The sequence below is a fragment of the Zosterops lateralis genome (genome assembly GCF_965231275.1).
Source record: "Zosterops lateralis genome assembly, chromosome: 1".
NCBI lineage: Eukaryota > Metazoa > Chordata > Aves > Passeriformes > Zosteropidae > Zosterops > Zosterops lateralis.
The window spans coordinates 67,139,380-67,166,620 of NC_139762.1; the positions used below are offsets into that span (position 1 = coordinate 67,139,380).

Consider the following 27,241-nt stretch of genomic DNA (forward strand, 5'->3'; position numbering starts at 1 on the left):
CATCTACCCGTCAGCTATGCCAGCTACAAAGGCTCCTGGAATGAGATGGTTTGGGGATGTGCTGCACTTGGAATATAATTTGTGTTACTTCTCCTGGGGCTTCAAAGCAAGGAACAGTTTGTCCTCTGTGAATATAAAACGTGTAAACATGACTGATACTTCATATTTAAAACATACTCTTTGAACTTGTTTCCCTCATCATCACCTTCCCCTTCCCCCCTTAAACTTTGGAGAGATCCTAGAATCATGACAAAAAATGAGAAAAAACAGTCTTTCATTATGAATTTATTGAGAAGCAAGAAGAGCACATAGCCAAGGTACAGAATGATTCACACATCACTTAAAAGACATTACAGAACAAAAAATTCCAGGTAGACTCCAGAAGACTAGAATGATATGAATCTAGTGACAGGACATCGATCACTGGAAAAAAGGCACGTTCATCCTATTTGCTTTTGTTCTGTGGTTATAACAAAAGCTGTGCTAGTGGAATCTCCAGACAGGCTCCAGAGAAGATTTAAGATGTTGAGTTCTGTAACTGCATAATACGTGATATATGTGAAAGTCATCTTCTAGCCTGTGTTAGAAATGGATACCTCCATAACTTACTGCAAAAAATTGTTTAGGCTCTCGCCTGTTCTGCCTCATGCTATTTTCATCCTAAGATGAGAGTGTTGGTATTGGATACTTTCTTCTTACAGCTGTATATATTAGAAGAAAAAAGTAGGCTACAGTGTGCATTTAGAGATAAAATTACCACTAGAGGATCTAGTAACTTCTTGAAAATAGCAAATTGTAAAGAGGAACAGCATAAGAATCACCATGTGAGGATTATTTTCTTCAGAATCACTGTAGCATGCAAGCAGCCTACTTGCCTTGGATAGTGTTGGTAGTCTGTAGCTTTCATGAAATTGGTTTGTTGCTAATAATAGTCTAAATAATTTTTCACAGTGAAATCGGCACAGGCGACAATGACGTGATCTTGATTAGTCAGCTTTGCTGAAAGAGTGTAATCTCCCTGTATGAGACAAATGCAAAGCAAGAGATTAGCCCATCAGTACTATATAACTGCTTAAGTTTCTACTCCTCGTTCTAGAAACAGAACAATGCTTTTCCCCAAGGTTTTCCAAAACCTTTCTCGTCCAAATGTTTCGGAGGTGGTAAAGGACATGCAGGGATATCAATGCTGACAGCACAAATGAAAATTATACAATGCAAGCAGAATGAAATGTTTTGCTGCATTAAAAAAATCCCTTCAAATCTGTTTAGATTCTCATGATTCTTATAAGCAAGCACAATATGGCTTGTGCTGTTTAGTAACTGGAAAAGGAGGTGCTCAGTTCTCCGGCACTTTTCTTACATGGATCTTGTTGTTCAGTGTTATCGATATGAATTTTTATAACAGAGCACACTGGGGTAAGTGTGTGTATAGATGACTCAATCTCTAACAAATTCATATATAATAAAACAAGAAGTAGTCTAATTTCCATTTGTGTAGTTGAGATGATGAATTCAGGCTTTGGGGAGAACTTATATCATTACAGGACAAAAAAAAATCTGAACCTTAAAGAAGCCATGGCTGCCTTGTATTGGTCAAAATGGCTCTCTCCAGACACTTGGAGAAGCACTGTACAGGGAGGTGACCAAGACAGCTTTAACAGATTTGGGAGAAGAGGTGAACTAGATTTTATTTACTGCATATTGCTGGCACTGCAGTAATTATTTGTTTTTCTTGCTGGAGCATGCAGGTGAGCAAAATGTGGAGTAGGAGAGGTTGGCAGCAGTGGCCTCCTCGTTTTGAACCACAGAATGCTCTTGACCTGTTTAGAGTCCTTCTGGTTGTAGAGTAGAAGGAGGCATGGCTAGAATGAGTCAGGCTTCTTGGCATTTCTCTTTTACAATGGGATTTTTAAAGCAATATCTGGCCTGCGTCCTCACAGAGAGGTTCAAGTTAAGAGTAAAATCTAAATTTAGAGAGAGGCCCAATGGCATCATACTCTTGAAAATAGAGCCTGGTTGTAATTCCTGAGTGGAGTGGGCAAATATCTCTCAGATTTCTCGGATGAGGCTGTTCTTTGCAATGAGCAGAACATGATTGCTGTACTGTATGGAATTATTCCTTTTTGTCAGCATGGGAGGATAGTGTTATTTTCCTGATTTATTAATTAACAGTAGAGGCTTCCTATTCCTTTTTTCATAAGCACATTAACTCTCTTAAAGCTTATAGTTTAATTCATGGAAGAGACTTCATAATAACTAATTTCCATTGCTTCTTAGGGATTAGATTTCTTTTTTCTCCTTCTGAATAATTTTTTGCTTGTGGTGAAAAATGTTATTAAGAGAGGCTTGTGATCAGTCTTGGAGTTTCTGGCTCCAGAAACTAGCTGAAAATTCAGCTAATTTGCCCTGAACTGGAGTTTTACTGGTCGGTGTACATGTTTCTATGGCATCTTCTTGGTTTAAATACCTATACTTCAGTTTGTCTTGGGGCTTTACTATATAAGTATGTTAGTAAAGCTGCCCTTGGAACAGGATGCTGATTGTTGTGAGCACAAGCACTCCTGACATCAAAAGGCAATACTCAATACAGCCTCTGTAGGTATAGCCTTTAGGGAAGCAGGCTGGTTAGAGCTGGATAACAGCCTGCACAAAGGGAGTCCAGCTCCCTGTGTGAAAGCCTTGGGAAAATGAAGGTGCTGGTTGTTGCAATTCACCAAAGGAGGATTGAGACATATGAGCTGGTAGCACTTACAGAGGGAGGCTCGGTCCTCCCAGAAGCCAGCTATCCTTGTTATCACCTCTGCAGGTCTTGGCAAGCCCAGTTCTTTGGAACTCATGTCTTTGTTCTGTATCCCTGTTCTGATCCTGTTTTCTTTTCCTGCCTGGAGCAATCCAGTGCTGAGCTGATCCCAGAACTCATCTTTGAGCCTCTGACATACGTTTTATGTCTGCTGCTGAAGAACTGAGAGCTCATGCTGTGCCTCTCTGAGTAAATCTAAGGAGTATTTGACTGACCACCTGAACTCTATGCTTTTGCAGTGGTGACTGTGATCCTTTCTTTGCCACATTCTCAACAAGATGCCTTGATAATCAAAGACTTTGCCTTCTTTCCTTCAATCCAATCTATTCATTGTATGTCTCTAAAAATCCTTTGTTACATACTGATCAAATGTATCTTCATGCTGTGCCCAGTTAGGAGACTGTTGCATTCAGCATTTGAGATCTATCTTTTTTTGCAGTGTGGTTCGGTTGAACTTCTAGAAGAAGACTTGGCTGTGTGTGAAGAAGGCTGCCAGTAAAAAGCATCTGTACTGGATGACCAGGAAATTCAGAGCAGTGCCTAGAGTACTGCCTGTTTTCTCACCTTACTAAGAAATTATTTTCTTATTTTAAGGCTCCATAAATCCAGAGAAAGTGTTCTTGGCCTAATAACTTGCACCTTCAGCTGCTGCCTAGAAGACCTTGGTCTCTCTGCCTGTGTATGCACAGTGGAAAACATTCAATTGCAATAGCTATCTAAATTGCCTTTATAGCCAGAGAGGATGAATGAGCTTCTCCAAATTGTTCAGTTCACTAAGGACTGAGCAAAATTGCAGCCTTGGTCTCTTGGGAGTCCCCTGGAACTGCTTCTTTTCTTGCTGTTTTAAGAGTAGGAGAGGGGGAGCCTACTAAAGAACTCTATGGCTCTCTGACTTAATGCTGGTACAGATATCTGCTATGCTGAAAAAAACCTTTGTCTCTGGATAGTAGTGCCTCTGTGACTCTTTCTAAGCAAAGCCACTTAATTTCTTATTGAAAAGGATTATTCATATAAAACACTATCAGATCCAGGGTGCCAGCTGGGGAAGTCTGGAATGTGCTGGTGTGATTGCTGGCAGTCCTCATCCAGAAAGCCCTTCTGCTTGGGAACCTGGCTGTGACCAACTTACCTGAGGGATTTCTTTGATTCCCAGCGTGACTGGTCCCTCATAATAGAGATGTTCTGGAAGGCAACAATGGTGATGGATGGTTAGACATGCAGCACATGAAGGAAAAAGTCAGCTGATCATAGGTGCTTTTTTTGTAATGGCATTTCAAAGCCTCCAGTGACAAGTGTTATGGAACTGCAAAATGCTCCATACGCAGTCCTGCAACAGCCCTCTTGAGGGAAATAACAGGATGTGTACTGCCTATGGGGAAATCAAGGCAGAGCTAGGGCTCAAGGAGCATCTGCAGCCCATGCGAATGGAAAAGGGGACATGTCTGCATAGCTAGGTGGGCATTCCTATGTCATCACACATCCTGAAAATGAAAGGGGAGGGGGGGGACTGCCAGTCTCAAGCCCTTTAGCATGAACTATTAAACACCTGCAGCTTCAGTAGTCAAACTGTACTGTTTTGGTAACTTTCAGAAAAACCAATCTGAGCTGACTGTGTAGGTGTGGACTTCTGACTGCTTGCTGAACATGACTTTAAAGTAATTAAGAACATGTCTGTCTCTCTGCCGAGGGAGCATTCATCAAGAAGTTACATGAGGGATTAAAGTTATTGCAACTGTGTTGATGACTGGAATAGAGCCTGGGAGTTCCACCTTCCAATCCTCATCTCCCTAATCGTATGAGGCATGCCTGCTCTTGGCTGTTGAAGAAAGGGCAGCTTTGGCATTAATGGAGAGAATTAGCAAGCTGTTCTGCAATTCCTCCTACTTTTTCATAGCTTACTGGGCCAAACTGTGCAGACTTGACTGAAAATAAAACTTGTAGATGTTTCAGTATTTCAGAATTTCTTGCACAACTTGCCCCACACAAGTCATGGAAAAGTCTAAGAACTGTTTAAGGATTCTTTTTTGTAGGTGTCATGAAATATTCCTTACTTTGACAGTGACAGAGTAAGTGTTTCATCATGTTTATATGAGTATGTGCTGGAATTTTGATGCTTGTCACTTCTAGAGAGTTGCTTTAGTCTAGTCTCACTGTTGGTTTAAACTGTTTCTTGTGAAAGGTTGGATAAAACCTTTGTAACATCTTTGTACAGTCCATCTCACCATGCACAGACTTGGAAAACAGTCCACAAAAGTTGTTCCCACACACAATATGAAATGTTAGTCTTGTAACAAGATTATATGAAAGAATCATGACAATAAAATAAACTAGGAAAAGGAGAAACCTGAGATATCTCCAATGTTCTAGCATTAATGAGAAGTTTGTTTAATGTAATGCCCTGATGATCCTGGGAGGTGGAGAAGATGCGAAACCGCTCAGCATTGCCCTGAAAAACCTAATCCCAAAACAGAGAACAGAATAAGTATTCTTGGCTTGTCAATCTCAAACTTATCAACTATGCTACAGCAATTGCACTTCATGTGGACAGCAAGAAGTCTTGTTGCTTGCAGAGAGTAGTCACCATTGCCTCTCACTTCTGTGCATGAAGCAAGAGCCCAGGCAGGAGTCTGACACATCTCCACTGCAGAGAGCGGTGACTCAAAATTTTTAAAAATACAGAACAGCCCACCTCTCGGTTCACAGCTTTAATAGACTCTAAATGGGAATTAAAGACACTGAAGGCTGCGTGATGATGATGAGTGACTCCCCTGGGACTTGAGCTGTGTGTCTGATGTGATTTAAGGCATATTGGGAGCTGCCCCCTCAGGGCGGTGTGGACCATGCAGTAGTGGGGCTTGTGCTTTGAGGGTCCTTTTGTTCAGTAGAGAGCCTTCTAGGACTACCTTTTCTTCAGTCAACTCACAGCCTAGCAAATCTTGGATGACAGCAGAGGAGAGTAGAGAGGAAACTGGGCTGTGAACAATCACCCAAAGTCCTTCTGCACAGGGACATGGAAGCTTCTCGGATCATGTGGCTTGTTAGGATCTCATCTAGGCTCTCAGAAAGCCATCCAGAATCTAAAAACATAGATGCAGCATTCAGGCTCTGCAAAGCCTGTATTTTAAAATGAAGTAGGTGTCATCAGGCCATAAATTTGCTTCTGAAATGATGGCAATGCTAATCTCTCATCTAGTGTAGGTAGAAGCTATTTTTCCCCACACACTTCACTGTGATAAAGTAACTAGATGAATGCAGTCTCAGGGCTCTGCCTCAGCCCACTCTGAGAAGTTTTCCTTGATTGCTCTGATGTGTTGTAGCTATGCCTTTGCTCAGTTATCAAAGAAATCACTGTCATGGACTGTATTATCTTTTAGGGAGCCTTCAAATGCAGAGCAGCAGATGCTGCTTTTCCAGTTTCAGGAGCAGGTGCTGCTTGTCCAGTTTGAGGTCCACATTTACTGCCTTATGCTTCAGCTTTACCCTTATTTAGCTCTTTTTAACCAGGGGTCGTGCAGTGGTTCATAGCTGAATCATATAGAGCTATTGGAGAGAGTCCAGTGAAAGGCCACTGATATAGGGACTATATTAAGGGACCAGAACATCTTTCCAAAGAGGAGGCTGAAGAACTGGGATAATTCAGCCTAGAGAACGAAAGCTTTAGGGGACATCAATATGTATGAATACCTGAAGTGAGGTTGTAAAAGAGGAGCCAAGCTCTCTCTACTGGTGCCTAGTGGCAGGGCAAAGAGGCAGTGGGCACAAACTAAAACACAGGAGGTTTCTCTTGAACATCAGGAAAGACTTTTTTTACTGTGAGGGTGACTGAACACTGGCAGAGGTTGCCCAGAGAGGTTGTAGAGCATCCGACCTTGGATAAAGCTAAAAACCTTGGCCTGTCATATGGCCCTGTTTGAAGTAGGTGGAACTGGATTAAATGACTTTCAAATGCCCTTTCCAACCTCAACAATTCTGTGGTTCTGCAACCAGTCCTTTGAAAAACTCCTGTGACCTTCCTTGCTTCAATGGGGAGGAGGAAACGATGCTACTTTGAAAGTATGCCCTTATAAGAAAGCAAGGGCAGCTTTCATTTTCAGCTAGTTGAGACCTGTCAGGAAATACTATGGATTCATAAATCTGCTGAATTTTATAATTCATATTAGCTTTGGACCATGGAAATCTCCTCACTGGATCAGGCTTTTCAAAGACCATTCAGTGTTCCAGTTGCATGGGGATTTCTGCTATAATTCCAGAAGTGTAAACATCCTCCAAGACTTGAAGCACTGCAGTTTATCACAGCATCCTTAATATGACTTTTTTCTCCACATATTTTTACATTTCTCTACATACATTTTTTACATTCCTCCATTGAAAGAGGATGAACACATCTGCTGCAGTAAGTGTAGCTGTCACAAATACTGAGCCTATCTCATTGAAAGAATTCTGTGGTCTTCCTAGAGAAAAGCCCAAATGTGGTTGCAAAAAATGCTCACACATTTGGAAGAGCATAAACCATTTAGAGTGCATTTTTCCAATTAAATACTCTCCTTTTTCTTTTTTGGTCTGCTGGTAATTTATGGTACCTGTCAAGCATGCTGTCATCAGTGATATGCTTTCAGCCCTTTTTCTTATAGATTTATCTGAAAGTGATTTCTGTAGAGCTGCTAGAAAATATTTCTATTGTACCACTGAATCAAGGTGATACTACTATATTTTTGTAGCAGCTTTTCACTATTGTTTCTACCAAAAGTGACTTAGTCCTTTACATTGCTAGTGAGCATGTCTTTAGTAGCTTCCAGTCTGAGGCAGAGCTTTCAAATGCGTAAGAACTTCCTGAGGATTACTTCAAATTACTAGTTATCATTTGTCATGAAGATGCCTCTCCTTCCTGACTAAACACCTATAATGAAATTCTCACTCCTCTTTCTCAAATCTTCCTTTCACTGAAAATCTTTATGTGTTCTCACACTCTTGTACTATATAAAGGCCCTGTACATCTGCACCCACCTCTTCCTTTTTCTATGTTTTAAATATTTTTAGAACTTCAATGCTCCATGTTGGAGTTCTTCTAGGACACAATCTTGCAATTGACACACAGCTTCTGTGGGTGCTATGGATGTAGGAATGATGTGAACAACTGCCAGCTTTAGATGTATAGTTGAGTGGGAAAAACATATGTAAATACATGGCCAGATGAGAGAGATTGACTCTTTTTACAGGTGAGGAAAAGGTGAGATGAAGGGGCTAAGCAAGAGGGCACTGTGTGTCAGCCCAAAGACCTAGCTTTGTGGTATAGCTGCTTTCTCAGAAACAGCTACCTACACTCTCAATGTGATAGCCAGTCTTTTAATTCATGTTACATTCTCTGCTTTTATTCACAAATACTAATTTAGAAACTTGCTCAATGTAACACCTACTGAAAGGGACAATAATGTAAAAGAATGGAGGTTTGAAGTAAGGTGGGGGTTTCTCTATGGTTTGGGGAGCGTGCGCAAGGAATTGTGCAAGTGCTCTGATGGTGCCTCTCAACTGAGACTGAAAGAAAACTTGCAGAGGATGCAACTGTCTTTTTGTCAGGTAGCTTTGCTTAAGCCTGCAAGCTGTGGTTGGCACGTTGCTTAATATTACCCTGGTAGATCTTCCACTCTGATTTTAGTGATTGCATTGGGAAATCTGTTAAATCTTATGTAACTCTTTTCTTTGGATGAAATGGGGAATAACCAGCACTTTCTACTAAAAAAGAGGAAGGCCTGAGTTCATGTTATGCCATCAAGAATTTAGCAATTTTGTTGCTATTGTTCCTAAATTGGCAATGGCAAAAGTCCTTGCAAAGTTTGAGCTAACAACTTCACAACAGACATATAACTCAAAGAAAAAAAATCTTGGAATCCTATTTATGAGTCCAAGTGAGCAGTGCCAGACATGACCTTTGGTTAACAAATATAGTAAATACTATATTATTATGATGAACATGAAATCTCCAGCTATATTAAGTCTTTCCAGCACAGAGAGTATTTCCAGTCATGAAAAAACTGTAGCCTTATAGGAGAGCAAATATAAATAAAGAAAAAATACTTCCCTCAAATAACTAGGACTTTGCCACATCCGGCTATTAAAAGTCTCTTTTTCTTGTAACTTCTGCTCTGCTTTTCCCACAAGTAAGTGGATCAACAAAACCTGTAGAAGGATGATGTTCTGTCTAATTTTGGGAGAGAGAGGAGCAGGCAATTTTTGGCCTCCTTGTGAAAGTCAAGCAAATTCTGTGTGAAACTATATTTAAACTCAGGTCAGGTCTGGCCAGATGTTGAAAATGTTGCCCATAAAACAGGGAAAAAAAGGCTCTCCATGAAAAGCTTCAGTTGAAAAAACTCTCTACTGTCCTGTGTCTTGGTAGTCTGTGTACTTGGGCATTCACAAGTTGTCCTTCCTGCACCAGCATTATATCAGATTTACAGCTGTGCTAATATGGTAAATTATGCCTGAACTGCCTTAAATTGGTCTTCAGCTCAATTCTCTGTCCTAAAACATGGGGTAGATTCAACTGCCAGCTAATTAAGAAATACCCCATTTTCGGTTTGAACCTGTCTGAGAAAGGTAACTTCTTTCCAGCTGTGACTTAATTACTAAATAAAAACAACTACTGAATGAGAGGGTGTGTATTAAAAAGTACAGGGCAGACCTCTTTTCACTAAAGTAGGGATACTTCTAAATGAAGATATATAGTATTACTTAAAAAACCAACTACATGTTTATATCATAATGTACTTCAATTAGCAGAAACAATCGCCTGTCAGTTTAAGAAACTTGGAAACCCCAGGAGGTTTTGGCTTTGTAGCTTATTGTGCTCAGCTCAGGACTGACTCTACTTCTCCTTAATGTATTCACTAAAGGATGTTATTAAGTACTTCATCGGAATAAGATAGTTTTTCAGTAGGTCTGTGGGTGGGTTTTCTCCTCTTGTAATTCAATACACAATTGAAGAAACTTCTGAATTTAATTTTTTGTCTATCTGGCTTACAGGATTTACATAATTGGTTGCTCATGCAGCATTTCTCTATTATTCTTTGTGATAGTTTTGTGCAGTGTGAAATGTCTTAGTAATTTTCCAGGGGCTGTCTTAGCAGTAGTGCTGTGAATGGACTTTAAACTCACGGCCCTTGCACATGAGTTATTGCAGTGTTATCAGCTTGAAGATGCAAGTGAATGGAAGGAAAGCAGAGCTTCTGTATCTAACTGGTGCTCTGACAACTCAAATTTCTCTGTGACTTTACCTGTTGTTTTATAAAATCAGCCTAAATAGATGATCATGATGTAAGAGGGTTATAAAACTTACTGGATATGTGGCTACTGCCATCCAGAAGCATGACCATAGCTCTTCCAGACATGGCACAGCTATCTTGGCACTTACCTGGCCTGGGTGGTGGCAGAAGGGGCCTTGAGATGCCCAGGCTCACCTGCACCCAAAAATGCCTGTTTTCTGGGGGCAAGAAATAGCACTCTAAACCAACTAGAGCAAGTCTTCACCAGCTGGCACTGTGACTGGCATGAGCTGAATTCATCTGACTTCTGCATAGGACATGCTGAACAGAAACAAGATGCAAACTATAGATGGTAGCAAATAGTATCTTGTTCCAAATATCCTTATTCAAGTGTATTTGCTCATAAAGTGATTAAAAAATTGCCTTTAAGGACAGAAATTGTGACTTGCTTAATAGTGAAGGGCATTTTCAGAATGGTTGTTTGTTTGCTTAGCCATTTCTTTTACAGAACTAGCCTTTATTTTTGTCATACTTCTTGCTCACGTGACAAGCACGTGCCTCTAAATAGGGCTTATGAATCTCTGTGCTGGTGGATGGGGGTCGCATAACCACAGTTATTTTTAATGGACTTGAAATCCCATGTGCATGCAATGATCTGTGATTAAAAGTAAAGCAAACAAACAGGTTGGGGGGAAAAGCAGGCCCTTCAATTAAAACGTCTCTGTCCTACTGTGTTCCTGTCACCCATTAACATGCTGGTGAAGTAAACAGAACATTACGATGTATTGGTGCAGTCAACAGCACAGCGGGTGCATCCTGCTTGGAGTATTCAGTAGCCATCAAACACTTAGAGTGCTACCTAAATTACCTCCTTTCTTCTTTCCACAGAAAATAGCCTTAGAGTGGCCCGGCCCGCAAAGCGTCTCTGAGTAGGTTAAGACAGTCTTTCCATTTATGATCATGTCCAGCTTGGCATAGAGTTCCTTGATGTCGTGTCCTACACACAAAACAGAAAGAGAGCTCAGAGAAAAGGATAAACAGGTTTATTACTTTATTAAAAAAAATTCTATTTTTTCCTCCCTGCTGTTTGAGCCATTAGACATTTTCTCTTCACAGAGGATTCCTGATACATAGAAATCCATGCTTCAGGAACAGGTCTCTGGCCACTTCAAGGTACATGACAGGGGACATAATAGCAGTTATCTTGATTGTTAAATAAACTATGCCCATTGCCATTCTTTGACTCTGAGGTCAAATGCTGTAGCAAATCTCATGTCCTTACATCTAAAATCTAAATCTAATTTTTTCTTGTGCTCTTAGCAGAGAGATCATATCCAATGGGCCCCTGGGAGCAGCCTGTGACCTGTAACTGCTGCCTGGAAAAACAGTCACTGGCCTGAGCCAAACGTGCCAGGGACCAGCACAGCAGCTTGGCAGTGCTAGGAGGTTGCCTGCTTATGCCTGGCTTGCTGACACAGGCAGAGCCAGTGAGGCTACTGGATTTAGACAGAGGTCCTGTACTCTGACTTGTGGGAAAGGTATTTGCAAATGTCTGTAGTGTGATTTTTTCAGGCTTGTTTACCTTTGTAGCCACCTGAAAACTGATGCCCCCTGGAAAAACAGGCTGCATATCTCACAGGAAGAGTGACCTTTTGCATCCAAGGTAGCATTCCCAGGTGCTAAAAGACACTTGGCACATAAATTTATTTTCAGCACCAAGAGCATACAGCAGCGCTTTCATATTTATGCTCTGGTAGTACAGGATCTAGATGAGCTTAGGGCTCAGGTTTTCACAGGTGGCTTTCCTGTGAAAGCATCACAAAGCAAGCTATGGCTAATATTGAATTGTGCACCCAATTTTTACCTTTTATTGCTGATTAGTCAAATGCCGAAGGGTATAATTTCAGCTAGTGCAGGTGGCGAACTCATGGCGTGACTGTTGCCTGAGGCCAGCACTTTCCCAGCACGGTTCTCTGTATGCCCAGGAGGGGCAGAAGGGTGACCCCACCTTGCTCTCTGGGAGTGCATTCATTCCCCTACCTGCAAGGACCCCAGCCTTGGAAATTTGGTGAGGTACTGACACAAGAGTGCAGGTGCTGTACCTGTCTCATTCAACAAGACTGTCCCCAGAAGACTTATCTATGAAGATGATGAGCTCTAGAGCAGCCCCTCCCTTGGCTCTCCATGTGTACAAATGAAGAGTAGGAGCAGAATAGGGGCTGAAGGCTGATATGACCTGTTTAGGGTGACATACATAGTCTGAGGCCGAGCTGGTAACAGAACTGACATTTTTGTAACCCTTCATAGGTTTTGAAATTTCTAAGAAATTAAGTCCATTCATATTTTATAGGAGATTGTCACCCTTGCTTACTTCTTAATACCAGTACTTACACATGAATTACCTGTGTACAGCATGAAAAAATTAGCAATTCACTTACTTAGGACCATTGCAGCTCTGATGTCAAAGGTGTGGGTTGCAATATCAGAACAATGGTCAATGCTCAAAGCAAAATCTTGCTCGGGATCTGTTTGAAGACACAAAGCAGTGGGTTACAAGTTGTATCTTTAATGAGATACTGACTGTATAGAAGCAAGTAAAATATAGAAGTGTTATAAGAAACAAATTACATATTCCTTAAAAGTTCTCCAAGAAGTGCTCAAAGCTCCCATACCCTGCATTCAATAGCTGCTTCTGTCCTTCTTGCCCCTTCGGTCTGAAGCACACCCAGATGATAACCTGTGTGAGACTAGAATCTACTGTGTAGGAAAATTAACCAAGTTCAAAGAAAGCAAGTTTCCCAAAATGGTGAGTAGCCAATACTTATGCAATGGTGAAGTCTCAGCACAACTGCTCTTCCCAGACCCTGCACATTGCCATTCCTCCCTCAGCACTGATGAGCAATTGGTTATGAAGATGTTTATTAATTAATTTGTATCACAAAACGGCTTGGTGAAGCTGATTAGAAAAATGAATTCTGGAGTGGGATGGAAAGTCCAAAGCTGAAAAAAAAAAATGTGTTAACTGAGATACTACAGCACTTTTTTCTGGGTCCACCATCCTGTGATATTCCTAAGCAAGAAAATATCCTACATTTCTCCTTTTCTGGGAGACTTTAGCAGAGCTGTGGGGCCAAAAGGAGCCCTTTGCCTCATAATTGTCATGAACATGATTCTTTCCAATTCCTGCAGTATCCCTTTCTTCGCAAAAAGCTCTAAAACTCTTGTAAGAATGTAACTCTTTTCCTCCCATTTCTACCTTGTTCCTTGCTAGCCTCCATGAGACTTGATACTGTGCCTGAAGGCTTGCTGACATGTCACTCTCTGGTGACAGGCAGCAGCAACCTCTGACAGCTCAGCTGCCACAACCAATAGAATGTGCATTTGTTTTCCAAAGCTGTGGCAGGAGAGGAAAGATTTGGCCAACTTGGAAAAATATCTTGAGCCTCAAACTTGCTTTAGGCACAGTTTTGTCCCTCATTTTGGCTTTCCAGCCAGCCTGTACAACCAACATCATTCTCTGTGGAAAAAAAGAGGAGCAACTGTGGCATGTGCAGGAGCAGCCATAGGCTCCTTGCTTTACACAGATCCAGTAGTGACAAATACAGACTTGGGAACTGAGTTCTGTTTCTGAGTTATTGTTGCTTGAGCTAATCTTCTCACTGGGTTGAAAATAACAGGCTGGGAGAATTTTCCTTTGATGCTGTGGTGAAACTTGAGTCACAAGTGTCCTCTGTGAGGCTGAGCCAGCATCCCCAAAGTCTGACCCTGTTTTTGCAGCAGTGCCCCAGAGCTGTAGCAGCTGGCAATCAGCAAGCCTGTGTGACCAAAACCTGACTGCTTAGAGGGGATCACAGAATGAATGAAAATGTTAAGAGGACCTGGAGGGCTTTAGCTAAGCCAGGCTTTGTGAGCCCACAGATTATCAGTGTGGTCTAACATGAGTACCCGAGCCCTAAATTCTGGTAAATTAAAGTGACTGTTCAAAGGAGGAAGATAAAAAGCACTGTTTTTTCCAGAGCTCTGTGTCCTGTGCTGGATTTTGTCCACTTTTCTCCAAGGAAATATTTGCCTGAACCAGCTGGGGGAGGGGCCACTTGAATCTGCTTTCTAGATGGACTCCTTTGGAAGTTTCCTCCCAAATTTGCCCTAAACCAGGACACCTCCACACCACTGAAGCAGTCTCTGCAGTTGCATAATCTGCTTGGGACAAAAAGTTAGTGCCTGGAGTTGTTTATCAAGTGTGACCACAATCAGAGGGTTGTCTTTTTTTTTATTCCTGTCAGTTCCAGCTTTGTTTCTGCAGTTTCAGAAGCTGTTGGAATCGGTTAGGAGAGCAGTTTCCTGCTCCAGCTGGAAAGCATGTCAAACTTCTCTTTTCTCCAGGACTGTTACTCCTGCTTCCCCTCTGGTTTCTACCATCTCTCACGGCTTGGTTTCCGCTTTCCTCTGGACTTCTGCTAGAGCCCCTCTTGTTTCTGTTCTGTGTGTGGTGTGATGATAAGGTTCAGGAAACAGCTGCTTAGATTCAGAGCAATTTGAGCATTGATGCCTAGAAATAGTGCAGGTTGTCAAGTTACTGAAATTGTTGGTTCTGCATTTTCAAGGGGGAGTTATGGTCAAACATGGCAGTGGAACAGATATGATGCTCTTCTCTTTTCAAGGAGACTAGGCTTTAATGAACAAATGAAATTGTGGTGTTAGGGCTAGAATTTGAACTTTTAGTTTAAAATTTCTCATCAGTAACTGAATGGAAAAGGTATGTTCATGAAACTAAGCTTTTTTGGAAAACTTGGGCTTCTTACAAAACTGTGATCTTATGATTATTTTAGTTTGGATGTCTGTTTATTTCTATGGGTTGAGCTCCTTTGACAGATGACACATTTCATAGGGCATTGTAGCCGTGGATGTCTTTTACTGCACTGCTGGTGATGCAGCATAGGATCCTGACATATCCAGGAGGTGTTGTCTGGTCCTCAGAGAAGAAGAGAGTGTGGAAGTACTCACATGAGAAATTTCAGAAAAAATTGTGAATTGGAGCACCTGGATTTTGTGTTGTTACCCTGTTGCTGAGAAATGTGAAATTTTCCACTGCCAAAAGCACACCAATTAATTTTCTGACCATCTCTGTGGAAATTCCTGCTCAGATTTAGCAATCCAACTTTGCAATCTTAGATACTGTGGCATGCATGGGTGCCTCCTGCTGAAATCAACTGAAAGAATGGCTGTGTTGCTAAAGCTGCAGTGCCAGGGAGTCTGGTTTCCCAAACATGTAGGAAGAAACGTTGCTGCTACAAGGAAATTAATGAAATTGGTGGGGTTTAGCCACATGAGAAGTGAAGGAGTCTGTAAATTCAGCTGAGCTTTATGCACTAAGGGATTGTGCCATACCCCTCTTGCCTTAAATCGTGAGGAGTCCCTCCTGTGGCCAAGGCAACTCAAGGCAATTGCCGTTTTTGTTTTTCATCTCAGATGTACAACTGTGAGTCACTGTGTGTTTCCTATGGGGGTTTGATACTTATTCTTCCTTATTTGCCTCAATCTGAAATGAGCTGGTTAGACTGAAAAAAACCCATGTTATGGCTTTCACATGTGCAGAGCAATAACATTTACTGTTAAATCTCTAAAACACGTGGGGCTGCCCTTCAGCCTTCCCCTTCCCTGCAACATTTCATGGTGCACAGTACTGTATGTTCCCAGACTTCCCTCCACCTACTCCCTTCAATCTGCTCCCTCTCCCATAATTAAAGCTTGAAACTCTTTAACTGGTTGCAGAATTTTGCTTTTCCAGTTCAGCTTTGATATATCACCAACACTCATAATGTTGTTGGAAATTTTGCAAACACATTGAGGTTTATCAGTGAAAATCTGCTTACTGAGGGGGAAAAGGGCATTTTTTGTGTATCTAGTGAGAAGGACTTGGGCTGCAACATATTTACAACTAGCATGAAAGGTGTCTGGCAGCAGAATTTTGACTCAAGTTTCTCTCTAGGCAGTACTAAATTTTGGGCAACTGCTCTGAGAAATGGGAAAATGTTTGGCTTTTGTAAACAATCAATGCACTCCAAGATCTTTCAGACCTGTTATTTGAACCTGATGCTGTGGCTGATGCTGAGCCCCCAACTGTATCTAGCACTGAATGTCCAACTTTCGCTGAAGACTGGCTTCTGTAGTACAATCCTGCTTTGTGAGAGGTGAATTTGGGATGTACCAGGCATCTTGCTACCAATCACCCCTTACATGGCTTAGTGTCAGCTGAGCTCATGCATCCTACTCCCCATTTCACCCTTACCCAAGTACCCTGGTGGAGATTTTTTCCTGTATTGACTTGGGGTGTGGTTTTCCATGTGCACTGGCACCACAGTGCAAGATTTCAGCCTGACTTACTATTTCGAGGTGCTCACAGTGATGGATTTGGCTGGGTCTTTCTTAGAACACCGAGCAGGTGTGTGTAGCACAGCCTAGAGGTTCAGATGAGTTCCTGACCTTTTCTTTCTGGAGTTTTTTTCCCCTGCTTTTGCCCTTGGAAGAAGGGTCTTAGGTAAATTAGCTCAGACATATTTACAGCAGTGTAACCACAGTGAGAAGGACAACAAATGAGAACTCCCTTTTGTGTCCTGGTTACTGCAGCTGTGGGGCCAGTGGCTCCTGCCCCTGCTGAGCATGGGTGTGCCCAAAGGCACAGGGCTGTGGGCTGGGGCTGCATTTACAGCCTCTTGGGAGGGGATCCCCAGAGCACAGGATGAAGTTGACAGCTGGGAATGATAATGTGCTAACTCACTGTGGCAATGTCCCTCAGAGCCTGAGCTGCTACTAACTGGGCATTACAGAAACTGCATGGCCAGATGGGAAGCACCTGTTCTAGGAATTTTGCTGTGCTGGTGTACAACAGCCTCTGTCTTTTATTCTTCCCTCCCCCTTCTCCACCCTCTTTCCCTGCCCCCCAATCTTTTTAACTATCCTGTACTGGCTTCCTTCTCTTCTGAATCTGCTCTAAAATCACATTGTTTCCATATGAGCATGAAAATCAGTGCTATGAGTGAATAGCAGCAGTAAGCAGATGAGCTTTGCTTGTAAAAGTCCACATGTGTAAGCCTTGGAGTGGTAAGAAGACCCTCCAAACTGCTAAGCTTTGGATGTTTCAAAATAATAGTTTTAGGAGCAAATAAGCCACAGAATGTGATGAAATGGCACAACTGCACTTGGCTAAGGTCATATAAGGACAAGCTGGTGCTAGAGGAGATGGAAATTAGCACAAGGAAGAAACATTTAGCAATTACCCAATACTCCTTACCTTCAAAGCTCTTAATAAAATTAAATCATTAGTCTTTACAACATTCAAGGTGATAAAAGGAGAGGGAAAGAATGAGGAACTGTTTGGGATTTCAGACTTTATGTATTCGTTCAACAATTTCCCTTTAATGTCTATTTAAATAAATTAACCCGAATGCTCAAGGTTATATTTGACACTGGAATCTACTTATAAGCTGATGAGGAAGAAGCATCAGGTGAATTAGCATCTCTCTGGTTATGCATCTGCATTTCCCTGAGCACCTTTAGTTCAATGAACTTCCCCTTGGGACAGCCTTCCCTGCATGCCACTTCACATCCAGACGTGCCTGGGAGGGGCAGAGTGACCCTCTGCTCAGAGCAGAGCAAAATAAACCGTGAGACTCACACTGGCTGTGCCTACTTTATCATGAGAATGCTTCATCCCAAGACATTTGCCTTAGCTATGACCAGCTCCAGGCTTTTGCCTAATTCAGACTGGAATTCTGGCCTAGTTCAGTTCAGTCACTCTGGCCCCATTTGCAGAAGTCACTGTATGTTTTATCACCTGAACTTTTCTGGCTTGCTTAGGCAACATAGAGGAGAAGGAATAGGGAAGGGTAGAGTTCGTGTATCCTTAATGTCCTGGGGTTACAGACTGTGGGAGTTCCCCATTGCAAACAGTGCTATCAACTTGAGGTCCCTGAGGTGCTTAAACCCAAATCTCTAAAGCTTTTGGAGATCTGCAATGGAGTGAATAGCTCTCTTTCTTTCTGATAAAACTTTCATGGCTGTAGAGGGAAGCCTGAAGATTTGGTTTCAGTATAATCTCTAAACTAAAAAGCCCATGACACTAGCAAAAGAAACTTAAAACTGACTTAAAAAAAAAAAAAAAAGAGTTTATGCAAGTTAAATATTTTCCACCCCTCTCCCAAGAATACTGAACACTGTTAATGCATAGAGCAGTTATATATTTCTTGGTTAAATTAAGGTACAAGCATTACCAGGTGGTGCTTATGGCTTTGTTTTTGGAGCAAGGTGATTTCAGTGTCTTACAAAACCAGCTTAAATAAAAGACAAAGATTTTATCTCTTGCTATATTGAATAAAACTCATTGCAGAGCATAACTGATGTCCAAATGTGCAAATATTAAGAAACAGTAACTTAGAAGGCTTATCCAAATGCCAAGTGGAGAAGAGAGGAAGAGATTTTCTGGCACCAGGCTGATGTGATGAGGTGGAGGGAAACCCCCGTGAAGACAGAAGGTGTGAGGGGCTCTCTGCAGCTGCAGGGCTGTGTTTGGAGATGGGGCTGTCACTAGCATGCATAAAGCAGCCTTGTCAAAGACATGCCCTGAGTCTCTCTGCCTTTTCCTGCCTGAACCACATTTCCTGAGAGGAGGCTTGTTAGAGCTGTTGGCTGAGGCTTGAGGGGAGGCTCAGTGTCTGAAGGCTCTTGGACTCCTTCCTTGCTTTTGCCAGAAGTGGTATTTGGAAAGGGAGGTTTCTGTGCTTTGTGTGGTATGACAGCTTTATCCAGGCCTGTTTAAGAGGACAAAACTGAAAGATGCAGGCTTTGAAAGACAGCACATATAGATCTGTACTTGATAATCCTGATTTGTCCTAGTTAGCTTGAGAGAGAAAGGCAGACAGGGCAGGCTTCAACTACAGCAGTGTAGCAAGAAAATACTGCATTAATTTGGGCCCAGCAGGGACTGTATTAGAGAGAGAAAGTCTTTGTTCTTCTGTTGGTAAGAAAACACCATGCACTGGATAAATAAGATGCTTACAGTAACTGCCTGTATCCCTCATCAGAGCTGTCTCTTCCCTCTTCAGTGTGGTGGGGTTTTTTTTAATAATTTTTTCATAGTGCCCTACTTGACACTGAGTTCTCTGGACATGAGTGTTTGCCAGAATGACTGGGGTTTCACAAGAGACCTTCAGACTTGTGTCAGAAATAGAACCAAACGTTGCTGGAAAGTGCCCTGCTGTCAGACACATGCCATGCTCTGGGATATCAGCTACACCGCTGATTATACAGAACAGTAATCAGCAGCATATAAATGGGCTAAATGTTCCCATTTTCCCAGGATGGGTTTAAATCCACTACAGGAGTATGGCAGTAAGCTACAGTTGGAATGGCATGCTCCCTCTGCTGAGGAAACTAGCTGGGTTCCCACCTGCCTGATCACCGCTGGATCATTTGACAGGAGCCATCCATCTTCAGATGAAGAGGAAACTGAAGCATTGAATTAATTCGTGGTAGTTTTCAAGATGCTAGCTTTTGGCAACTAGAAGATCTCTTGAGTGTAAAAGCAGCATCTGGAACAGATCAAAGGATTTTGATTCGGTACGTGGTGAATCTGTAAAGGGCATTTGGACATCTTGTCCCTGATGGTCACTGTTTCTCCCTGGTTTTAGGCTGCCTCCTTAAAGTTGGTTCAGTGACACCAACATACAATAATGCTGATATAGGTTTTTTTCATTTTGAGGTGTTAATTTTTCTTAGAATACTTTGGATGTTTTTCCGATGGATATTAACTTGCTGTGAGCATCTGATCTCCTGCCTCTATTTTCTTTGCTAAACTGTAAGCATAGTAGGATCCAGAGATATTTTGAGGCCCTGATGACAGCTCTAGATGAGATGATGTGGCAGTGTCAAGAAAGTGTAACAATGCTTTATTGCTTAGAGGCTTACAGAGAAAGCTTTGCATAAGAGCACTTATCATCAACTGTGGTTTGTTCTTGCTCCTGGCTTTATGAAATGTGCCTTTTGATAATACTTGCTTTATGTAATACAGGAGCTAATCTCAAATTTTTATCAAATTTTTAAAATGGCTGTGACTCACCTGTTTAGTGTATTAAAGTGCTCTCTTCATAGGCTCAGATTCGGCTGTCATTCAATAGCAAATGACAGTATTGCCTTGCCCAGAGTATTTTTTGACTGTAATGTAATATGCCATTTTTTAGGTATATCTCTCCTATATGTTTCCAAAGGAGAGAACATGTTTTTCTATGGCTTGCCTTCTGAATTGTTACCACTCATCATTACATTTACCTTAGTGACTCAGTGGCTACAGCAACCAAAGATGTGGCAAAACTGAGTAGGTGAAAAACATGCCAAAGAGTTTAGATTTATCAGCTGGAGATAGAGCAGGAGAGGCTGTCACACATAAACAACCCTCTTTTGCAGTCCATGGTGCAGGACCTTAATTGATTTGGTGAAGAATTTGGCTCTGTGAGGAAACCACTGAGAACTAAATTGGATGGAAAAATTTAGAGCCTGGTGGGAGAAGTTCAGCTGAGGTTAATTCTCTCCACTGCTAGTCTCAGTGAAAACATTAATATTGATTTTTTGGAAAGATTTAAAGTCTAGGAACCGAATCTAATGTTTCTGCCAGAGTAACTTGGAGGTATGACATAGTCTCCTGCTCCTTTATGCCATTTACATTTTAAAACTTACTAAGTACTCTCCCCCCCGAAAGAAGGGTAAAATGATGTTCAGAATCACCTCAAGAGTTCACATAGAAAAAAGAAAGTTTAAATGAGATATGGAGAATGAAATAGATGGGATAGTTTTAATTTATAGTGGGACCAAAATTTTAAAAGAAGATTTGCATGTGCGCTCATAACTACACTACCTTGATTCTGATGATAGTTTCAGTTTGCTAGGATCCGGTGCCAGAAATATACATGTACACATCTGGTCTTCCCTTTGGAATAAGTAAGCTATACCAGATGAGCACAACAGCAAAGCTATGACAGTAAGATGGCTTGGACAGAGTAAACAAACAAAAAAATTGTTTTCAAGTGGAATTCTTAAGTTCTTTGATTGTTTGCCCATTAGCAATCTATGCAACAAAAGATCAGAGGGGACTTGGTGTCGTGTGGCTTTAAATAATTTAGAAGCAGAAGCAATTGCTGGAGACTGTTTGAGGGAAATAAATAAATAAGTCCAAGAGAAGCATCTGGCTCAATCTGTCTGCCAAAAACCCAAAGAATAATGGAAAAATAACCTCTTTTTACCAAGTGTCTAGAAGAATTTTTGCCCTGGAGAGGCATGAGTGAGAACTTTTTTGCAGACCTTTCTTTCCCAGCTGAAGCTATCAGATTACTTATACCTTTTAAGTAAAGAATATAAGTGTGTGGTCAGGGAGGGAAAAGGACTAGTTACGTGGGTTGACATAGAGAACAGAAGATGATATACTGTAAAATTACTGCTGCAGTGATGCCAATTTAACAGTACTTCTTACAAGCTGGTATTGATGATTGATCAGGGCTGCATGTTACAGGTGTATTTTTAAAAAAGGAACAAGTGGAATTTAAGGAAAATTGTATCTTTGATCTCTAAGTATGTAGGAGAAAGTATAATGAGTGTGTGAGAGGGACCCTAGTAAGCCTGAAACTCTTCAGAAAGGACAGACAAATCATCAGGAAATTGTGAGCAAATTGGTCTCTGTCTCCACTTGTTTTAAGCACTAAAAAGTTCTTTCAATACAGAGTTTAACAGGAGCATTTCTATCGTGCACTATCTGACCAGAGCAGGTTCTACACCCTGTTGACTTCAAGGGGCTGTTTTAACAGAGATCCAAATCTGGGCTCACACATAAAAGTAAAGCCATAAAAATGAGAGTTTCTCTATCTACAAATGCAATTTAATGGAAGTGTATACTGAAGTGGGCAGTGCTACTCTCTCTTACTGTGCCACTGGAGGCCAGGAAAAAGGTTTATAGAAATGACACTGCTTCAAGTGTTACATAGAACTATGCGAGCAAACATGGAGCTCATTGGATATAAGTTCAGAGTGACTTTCCTCTGTTTTGGAAGAGGCACTGTCACGTAAAAATAATTTTCTAGATGACCAGATTGTCCTGGTTCTTTGTCTAGCAGAAGACATGAATTATAGCAGATGTTTATCCATATCCCTATATATGTTTTATTATTTTAAAATTTGTAGATATACAGATAGAAAACTTATGAAGAGTGCAGCCAATTTCATATTTAATTCAGAAGGTTGAAATGAATACTGATTGTTTGCTCCTTCTCCTGAAACTTTAATGGCTATTAACCTTGCTTCAGATGAAAAACAGAAGAAAAAGAAAACAAAATCAGATATGAATTGGGAAAATATGTTTGTCTATATTTAAAAATATCATGTGATCTGAGCAGTGTTTTATATAGTCTTGGAAGTGTTTCTGAAGATGTCATCTTGGAAATCTACTACTTTGACTCTTCTGAAGATCTCCCCGAAATTCCCTGTTATTTACTCCAGTGCACAAAAAATGACCTCCTTAATGGTTGATGGTGTCCATACCCTATTTTAAAACCTTCTGCCTTATCAGTGTTCATTTCTGCACTGTAAAGAAACCCACATTTTCAGGCAGTGTGAAGCTCTGAAATCTCCCAGGTTCTAATCTAAATAATTCAATTAAATAATCACCAAAATTGCTGGTCAAAACGAAAGCAGGCATTCTGAAGCACTAAAGTGTTAATACAGGCCCACCTAACATTTCAAGAGGGAGATGTAAAAATAGTTGGAAAATATTTTTCATGTGTCTGCAGGAGCAATCACCTGCTTTTCCCTATGAAGGGGGTCCCATTTGAACACCACATAGTAAGAATGTTTTCATGGCTAATTAAGACAATTAGGCTTTACTCAAATGATCTAGAAGCAGGTGCTGGTAGACGTGTTTGGGAGTCATGTTCTGTAGTCTCTGACTGCATTGCACTTTGCACTTCCAAGTAGATGCCTATTACTCAAATAACACTGGAATCTGCCCAGGGCACTTTGTTACCATTGCCTACCTGCCCTTCCCTTCCCAGACAATTGCCTTTTAAAATGTAGCTGGAAAGATCAAAAGCATTATTACAGTCAAATTAAAAGGGGTAGAAATTGGCCATTTATGTAGCCGGCTCTTTTCATGTCTGTGCATAGACTTGCCAATTACGGTTCTCTTTTCTCAGTCAGAGATGTTAACCTGTGCTGCTTTTATCTCAGGATCTCTGCCCAGGTTTCTAAAGTGATTTGTGGTCATTTGAGATATTCCTTCATTTTTGTCACTTGTTCCTGGGAGGAAGAGTGGCCCTAATAGGAAATGTCTTGCTATTTATAGACTGTCTCGGTGTTATGTCTCCTGCGGTTACATAGAGGAGGCAGCACACTGTCTATTTACTCTACTTTTAGACCACCTGTCTCTCAGCTTGATTTTCTTACCATGGACTTGCTGCTGAGAATTTCTGTCTGATTTCTTTTAGATTACTTTTTTACAGTTGCATTGTACTGATGACTAGGATCTAATCTAACCCTTTCTTTTGGTGCATGACTTGGGGTCATGGTTACAGAATATTTAGTCTGATGTGGCTGAGTGGGAATGGGGATGCCTTCTATAGGATCCAGAGCATGGGCTGAGGCTGGGTGCCTGATGCACACCTGTATCTTACCTGCTATAGGAGCAGGATGCAGCTAGAACAATTGTTTGTGACCAACAATTGCAACTTACTCGTGGGTACAGGAGATGGCTACACTTTCTCAGTTATCTACCTAAACTTCTCTGTTGCATTAATCACAGTTATATTACCCCATATTTTTGACTTTAGTCAGATTTTTACTGCATTATAGGAGAGGATCTGATAAACAGCAAAGCAAAAATTACTACTTGGCTCCTCTTTAAATGCTCAAACTGAATTCTAATAATTTGTTGAGAGAGGATATTAAGCTCCAAAAACAAGTTGTGAAGTACTTGGTTAAAACACTTTTAACATCCTTATATTTTACTTGATTCAATCCTAATTCACTGATAACATCCTAGAGTCTATAGTAACAACATTAGAGGTGAAATCCTCACCCTCTTGAAGCCAACAGACAATCCTTCACCCAGGATTTTGTACTTGTTACCTCGCTGTGGCTCCTGTTATCCCCCAAATGGGACATCCTCTGATGTCTTCAGTGGAGCAGGAAATACCAAAGGGATTTCTCAGACTGGAGGGACATGTGCAACAGTGTTCCTCGGAAATAGCTAAAGACTATGGGCAGTTGCCTAATATCAGCTCTGAGTTTGCTGCCATTATAAATTTGTAATGAGAAGTTTTGTTGGGAAAGGGTCTTGTCAAACACTAAGAAGCCTGTGCCCTCCTGGGTAAGAACAATTGGCAGGACACATACGAAAAACAGAGTCATATTCTGCCCATCTAGTTATGGTTTGCAGTGAAATGAAGTAGGGACAAAGCTCCCCTTCTCCTGAAAGGGTGATCAGCACCCCGGGCACCACTGTGAGCTTGCCAGTGAGCTCAGTAAGGACATTGTCTTCTCTGAAGCAGATGTGAATTAGTGTACTTGGACTGATCTTCCTGACCTATACATTTTGGGGCTGGACCCCAAACACCTTTTATGCTTCTCCTTTATGCAAACTGCTGGATTATGAACTGCATCAGCAGCAATGCAGATGGTTGTATCCTGGGCTGATGCTACACGTGTGGTAGCCCCTGGCAAAAGGCAAGGCAGGACATTGTGATGGCAGTTATGAATTGCCTCAACTTTAATCTGACAGAGCAGTAAGGGAGAAAGGAACCTGACTTCAAACAAGGAATCTCATTTAATTCTTGCATTGTTTCCACATCTGTATAATCTTCTTTTCATCTCCCATAGCTGTGCCCAGGAGAACAGAAGGCCACTCTAAGTGGTGACACCTGACCTTTATGATCTCAGGCTTGTGCTTCTCAAGCTGTGAATTCCTCCTGAATGAGTGTACCTCTTATCTTTCTGTTCTGGGCAAACCAAAGGAAGTGGCAGAAACAAATGACTCTAAACAAATGCATATTGCTAGCTAGGCCAGTGGTGTGCACAGTAAGAAGTGACATTAAACTGGCACATGCCAGCAGACAAATTCATCATACTTTGAATTCACTCAGACTGTAGCCTGTGCCTCTGTGTCAAGGCATCTCATGCTGACTGAGACCTGTTGAGGGAACAGAATTCACTTATGTAATAAATTCTTACTAAAATGAAGGCAATACCGAAGTCTGTATTCAATATCTAATTAAATATTTTCTTAATGCATTTTACCCATTTATAGAATGTGAAGCCTGACTTTGGTCCCCTGGGAGCAGGCCAGTAAAGAACAGCATTACAAATATTTATTTTCTTCTCTTGTCCCTCACTGGCTTTATTTTAATGGGTGTGTAAAAACGCATGAAAGCTACAGTCGAGGAAAAGCCCCGGGGAAAACCCTTTGTAAGTGGATGAATTGGAAAAACAAACTCCAGGGTGCTCATTTGCCATGAATAGCTTTTCAAATCACGTGCGGAAAATGAATGAGGCGTCTGTGAATCTAATTCCCTTTGTCCCAGTTGTAAAGCAGATCAGCACAATAGGCGAGGCACATGGCCAGCAAGGCAAGAGGTGGAAAGCAGGCACCATTCAGTGAATTCATTTTCAGTTAATTCCAGTGTCGCTTGCTCCTTTTTTTCTCTACAGATTTAAAGAACAAACAAAACCCTGTGATCCCTGGGAAATGCCTCTGGTAAGGGCTGCTGCTGAAGTCTGGCTAAGCACGGTGGTAATGGCAGAGAACATGAATCCTTCCCACTGTCACACTGGGTCCCTTGTCGTTCCAAGTGGGAGGACAGAAAAGCACATCATCACAGCCTCATCACACATTAGGAAACCAGCAGATCAGTGCATTGAAGAGCCTGTTTCATCCCAGGGGTTAAAAAGTTAAAGATCTAGGGTCTTCCTATTTTTTTCTTTATTCTAACTTCAAGATAAAAATCTTAGTCATCTCTTTCATGCGAAACTGTTTCTTTCACAGCGGTTTACTATTCTGAATTAAGTTACATTATTTCCTCTTTATTATCTTCCAAATACAGTTAGATTTGTGCGTGTATGTGAACCAAAACGAGCTGTACTTGAAACACGAGAAATATTTTAGATGTGAAACCCAGAGCAGGTTTAGGAGTGTAACCCTTCCATTCACTCCTTGGCTTATAAGCTTTACTCACTGCATAAGAACAACTCTGTTGAGCAGCTAAAAGGAAAATGGAAATGTAAAAAAATCTCACCACAGCTTTTGTAATGTATTTCCAAGTTGTCCTCTTTGCAGACTGTGTGTGTAGGCCATTCTGTGCTGGCATTGATGTAAACCAGGACTAAGATGAAAAGAAGAGCATTTGATGTCTTCATGGTGGTGGTGGTGGTAGTTTGCAGGATCACTTCTATCTCTTGCTAAGACTCTGGAGAGAGGTGTTCCTTCCTCCAAGGGACGCAGGATTTACAGCATTCGTGCCTGCAGAAGAGTTGTGAGCCAGTGCAGCCTCAGCTTCCCGCAATGTGGTATAAACAAGAGGCTAATCAGAATTGGAGGGTGTTATTTCCGTGTACTTAGACTTCTGCTTTCTGCTTGGTGTTAAACTAATGACAAATGAGCTAATCACACTTACTCACTGCCCGGCATAGTCCTGCCTTGGTGCCTGCTGGAACAATGCAGCAATGTGTTTATTTCTCCTCTTGCTGCCAGTTTCTTCTCTTGAAGTCAAAGCATTTGGGACAAGACTTCAGACAGGCTTATTTTGCAGCCTTCTGGCTGAAAAAAAAGTTGCAATCCAAATTGCCCCATCTTAATCACATAAAGTCAGCCCAAATTTTGGAAGATGAACAGTTTGGTCTCTATGTTTTTCCTAGTAACAAATCTGTCGTCTGGAGGGAAAGGAGGTGTGTCTGATAAAGCTGACACCACATAAGCAAGTCTTGAAACTTTTGGGAACGAATTCTTTCTGCTTGACTATGCTAAATCCTTCATTTACATTGATTTTGTTCAGTGGTTTTTGGGAATATACAATTTAGCAGTATAGGCAGTCGGGTAAACCTAGACTTATTTTTTTTCTTCCTGTCTTCCTGGTTACTTAATGGCCCTCTAGTGAAAATG

At 41.4% G+C, this 27,241-nt stretch overlaps 1 protein-coding gene across 1 annotated transcript; it reads right to left on the minus strand.

Moving 5' to 3' along the window:
- Nucleotides 1–277: 277 nt before the first annotated feature.
- LY86 (lymphocyte antigen 86) lies at nt 278–26,680 on the minus strand. The gene is made up of 5 exons (XM_083865761.1): nt 26,379–26,680; nt 12,495–12,581; nt 10,925–11,053; nt 3,930–3,982; nt 278–1,018 (listed from the first exon to the last, which is right to left on the minus strand). The coding sequence occupies exons 1-5, from the start codon at nt 26,497–26,499 to the stop codon at nt 923–925; spliced, it is 486 nt and encodes a 161-aa protein (XP_083721887.1). The 5' UTR covers nt 26,500–26,680; the 3' UTR covers nt 278–922.
- Between the last annotated feature and the right edge of the window lie 561 nt (nt 26,681–27,241).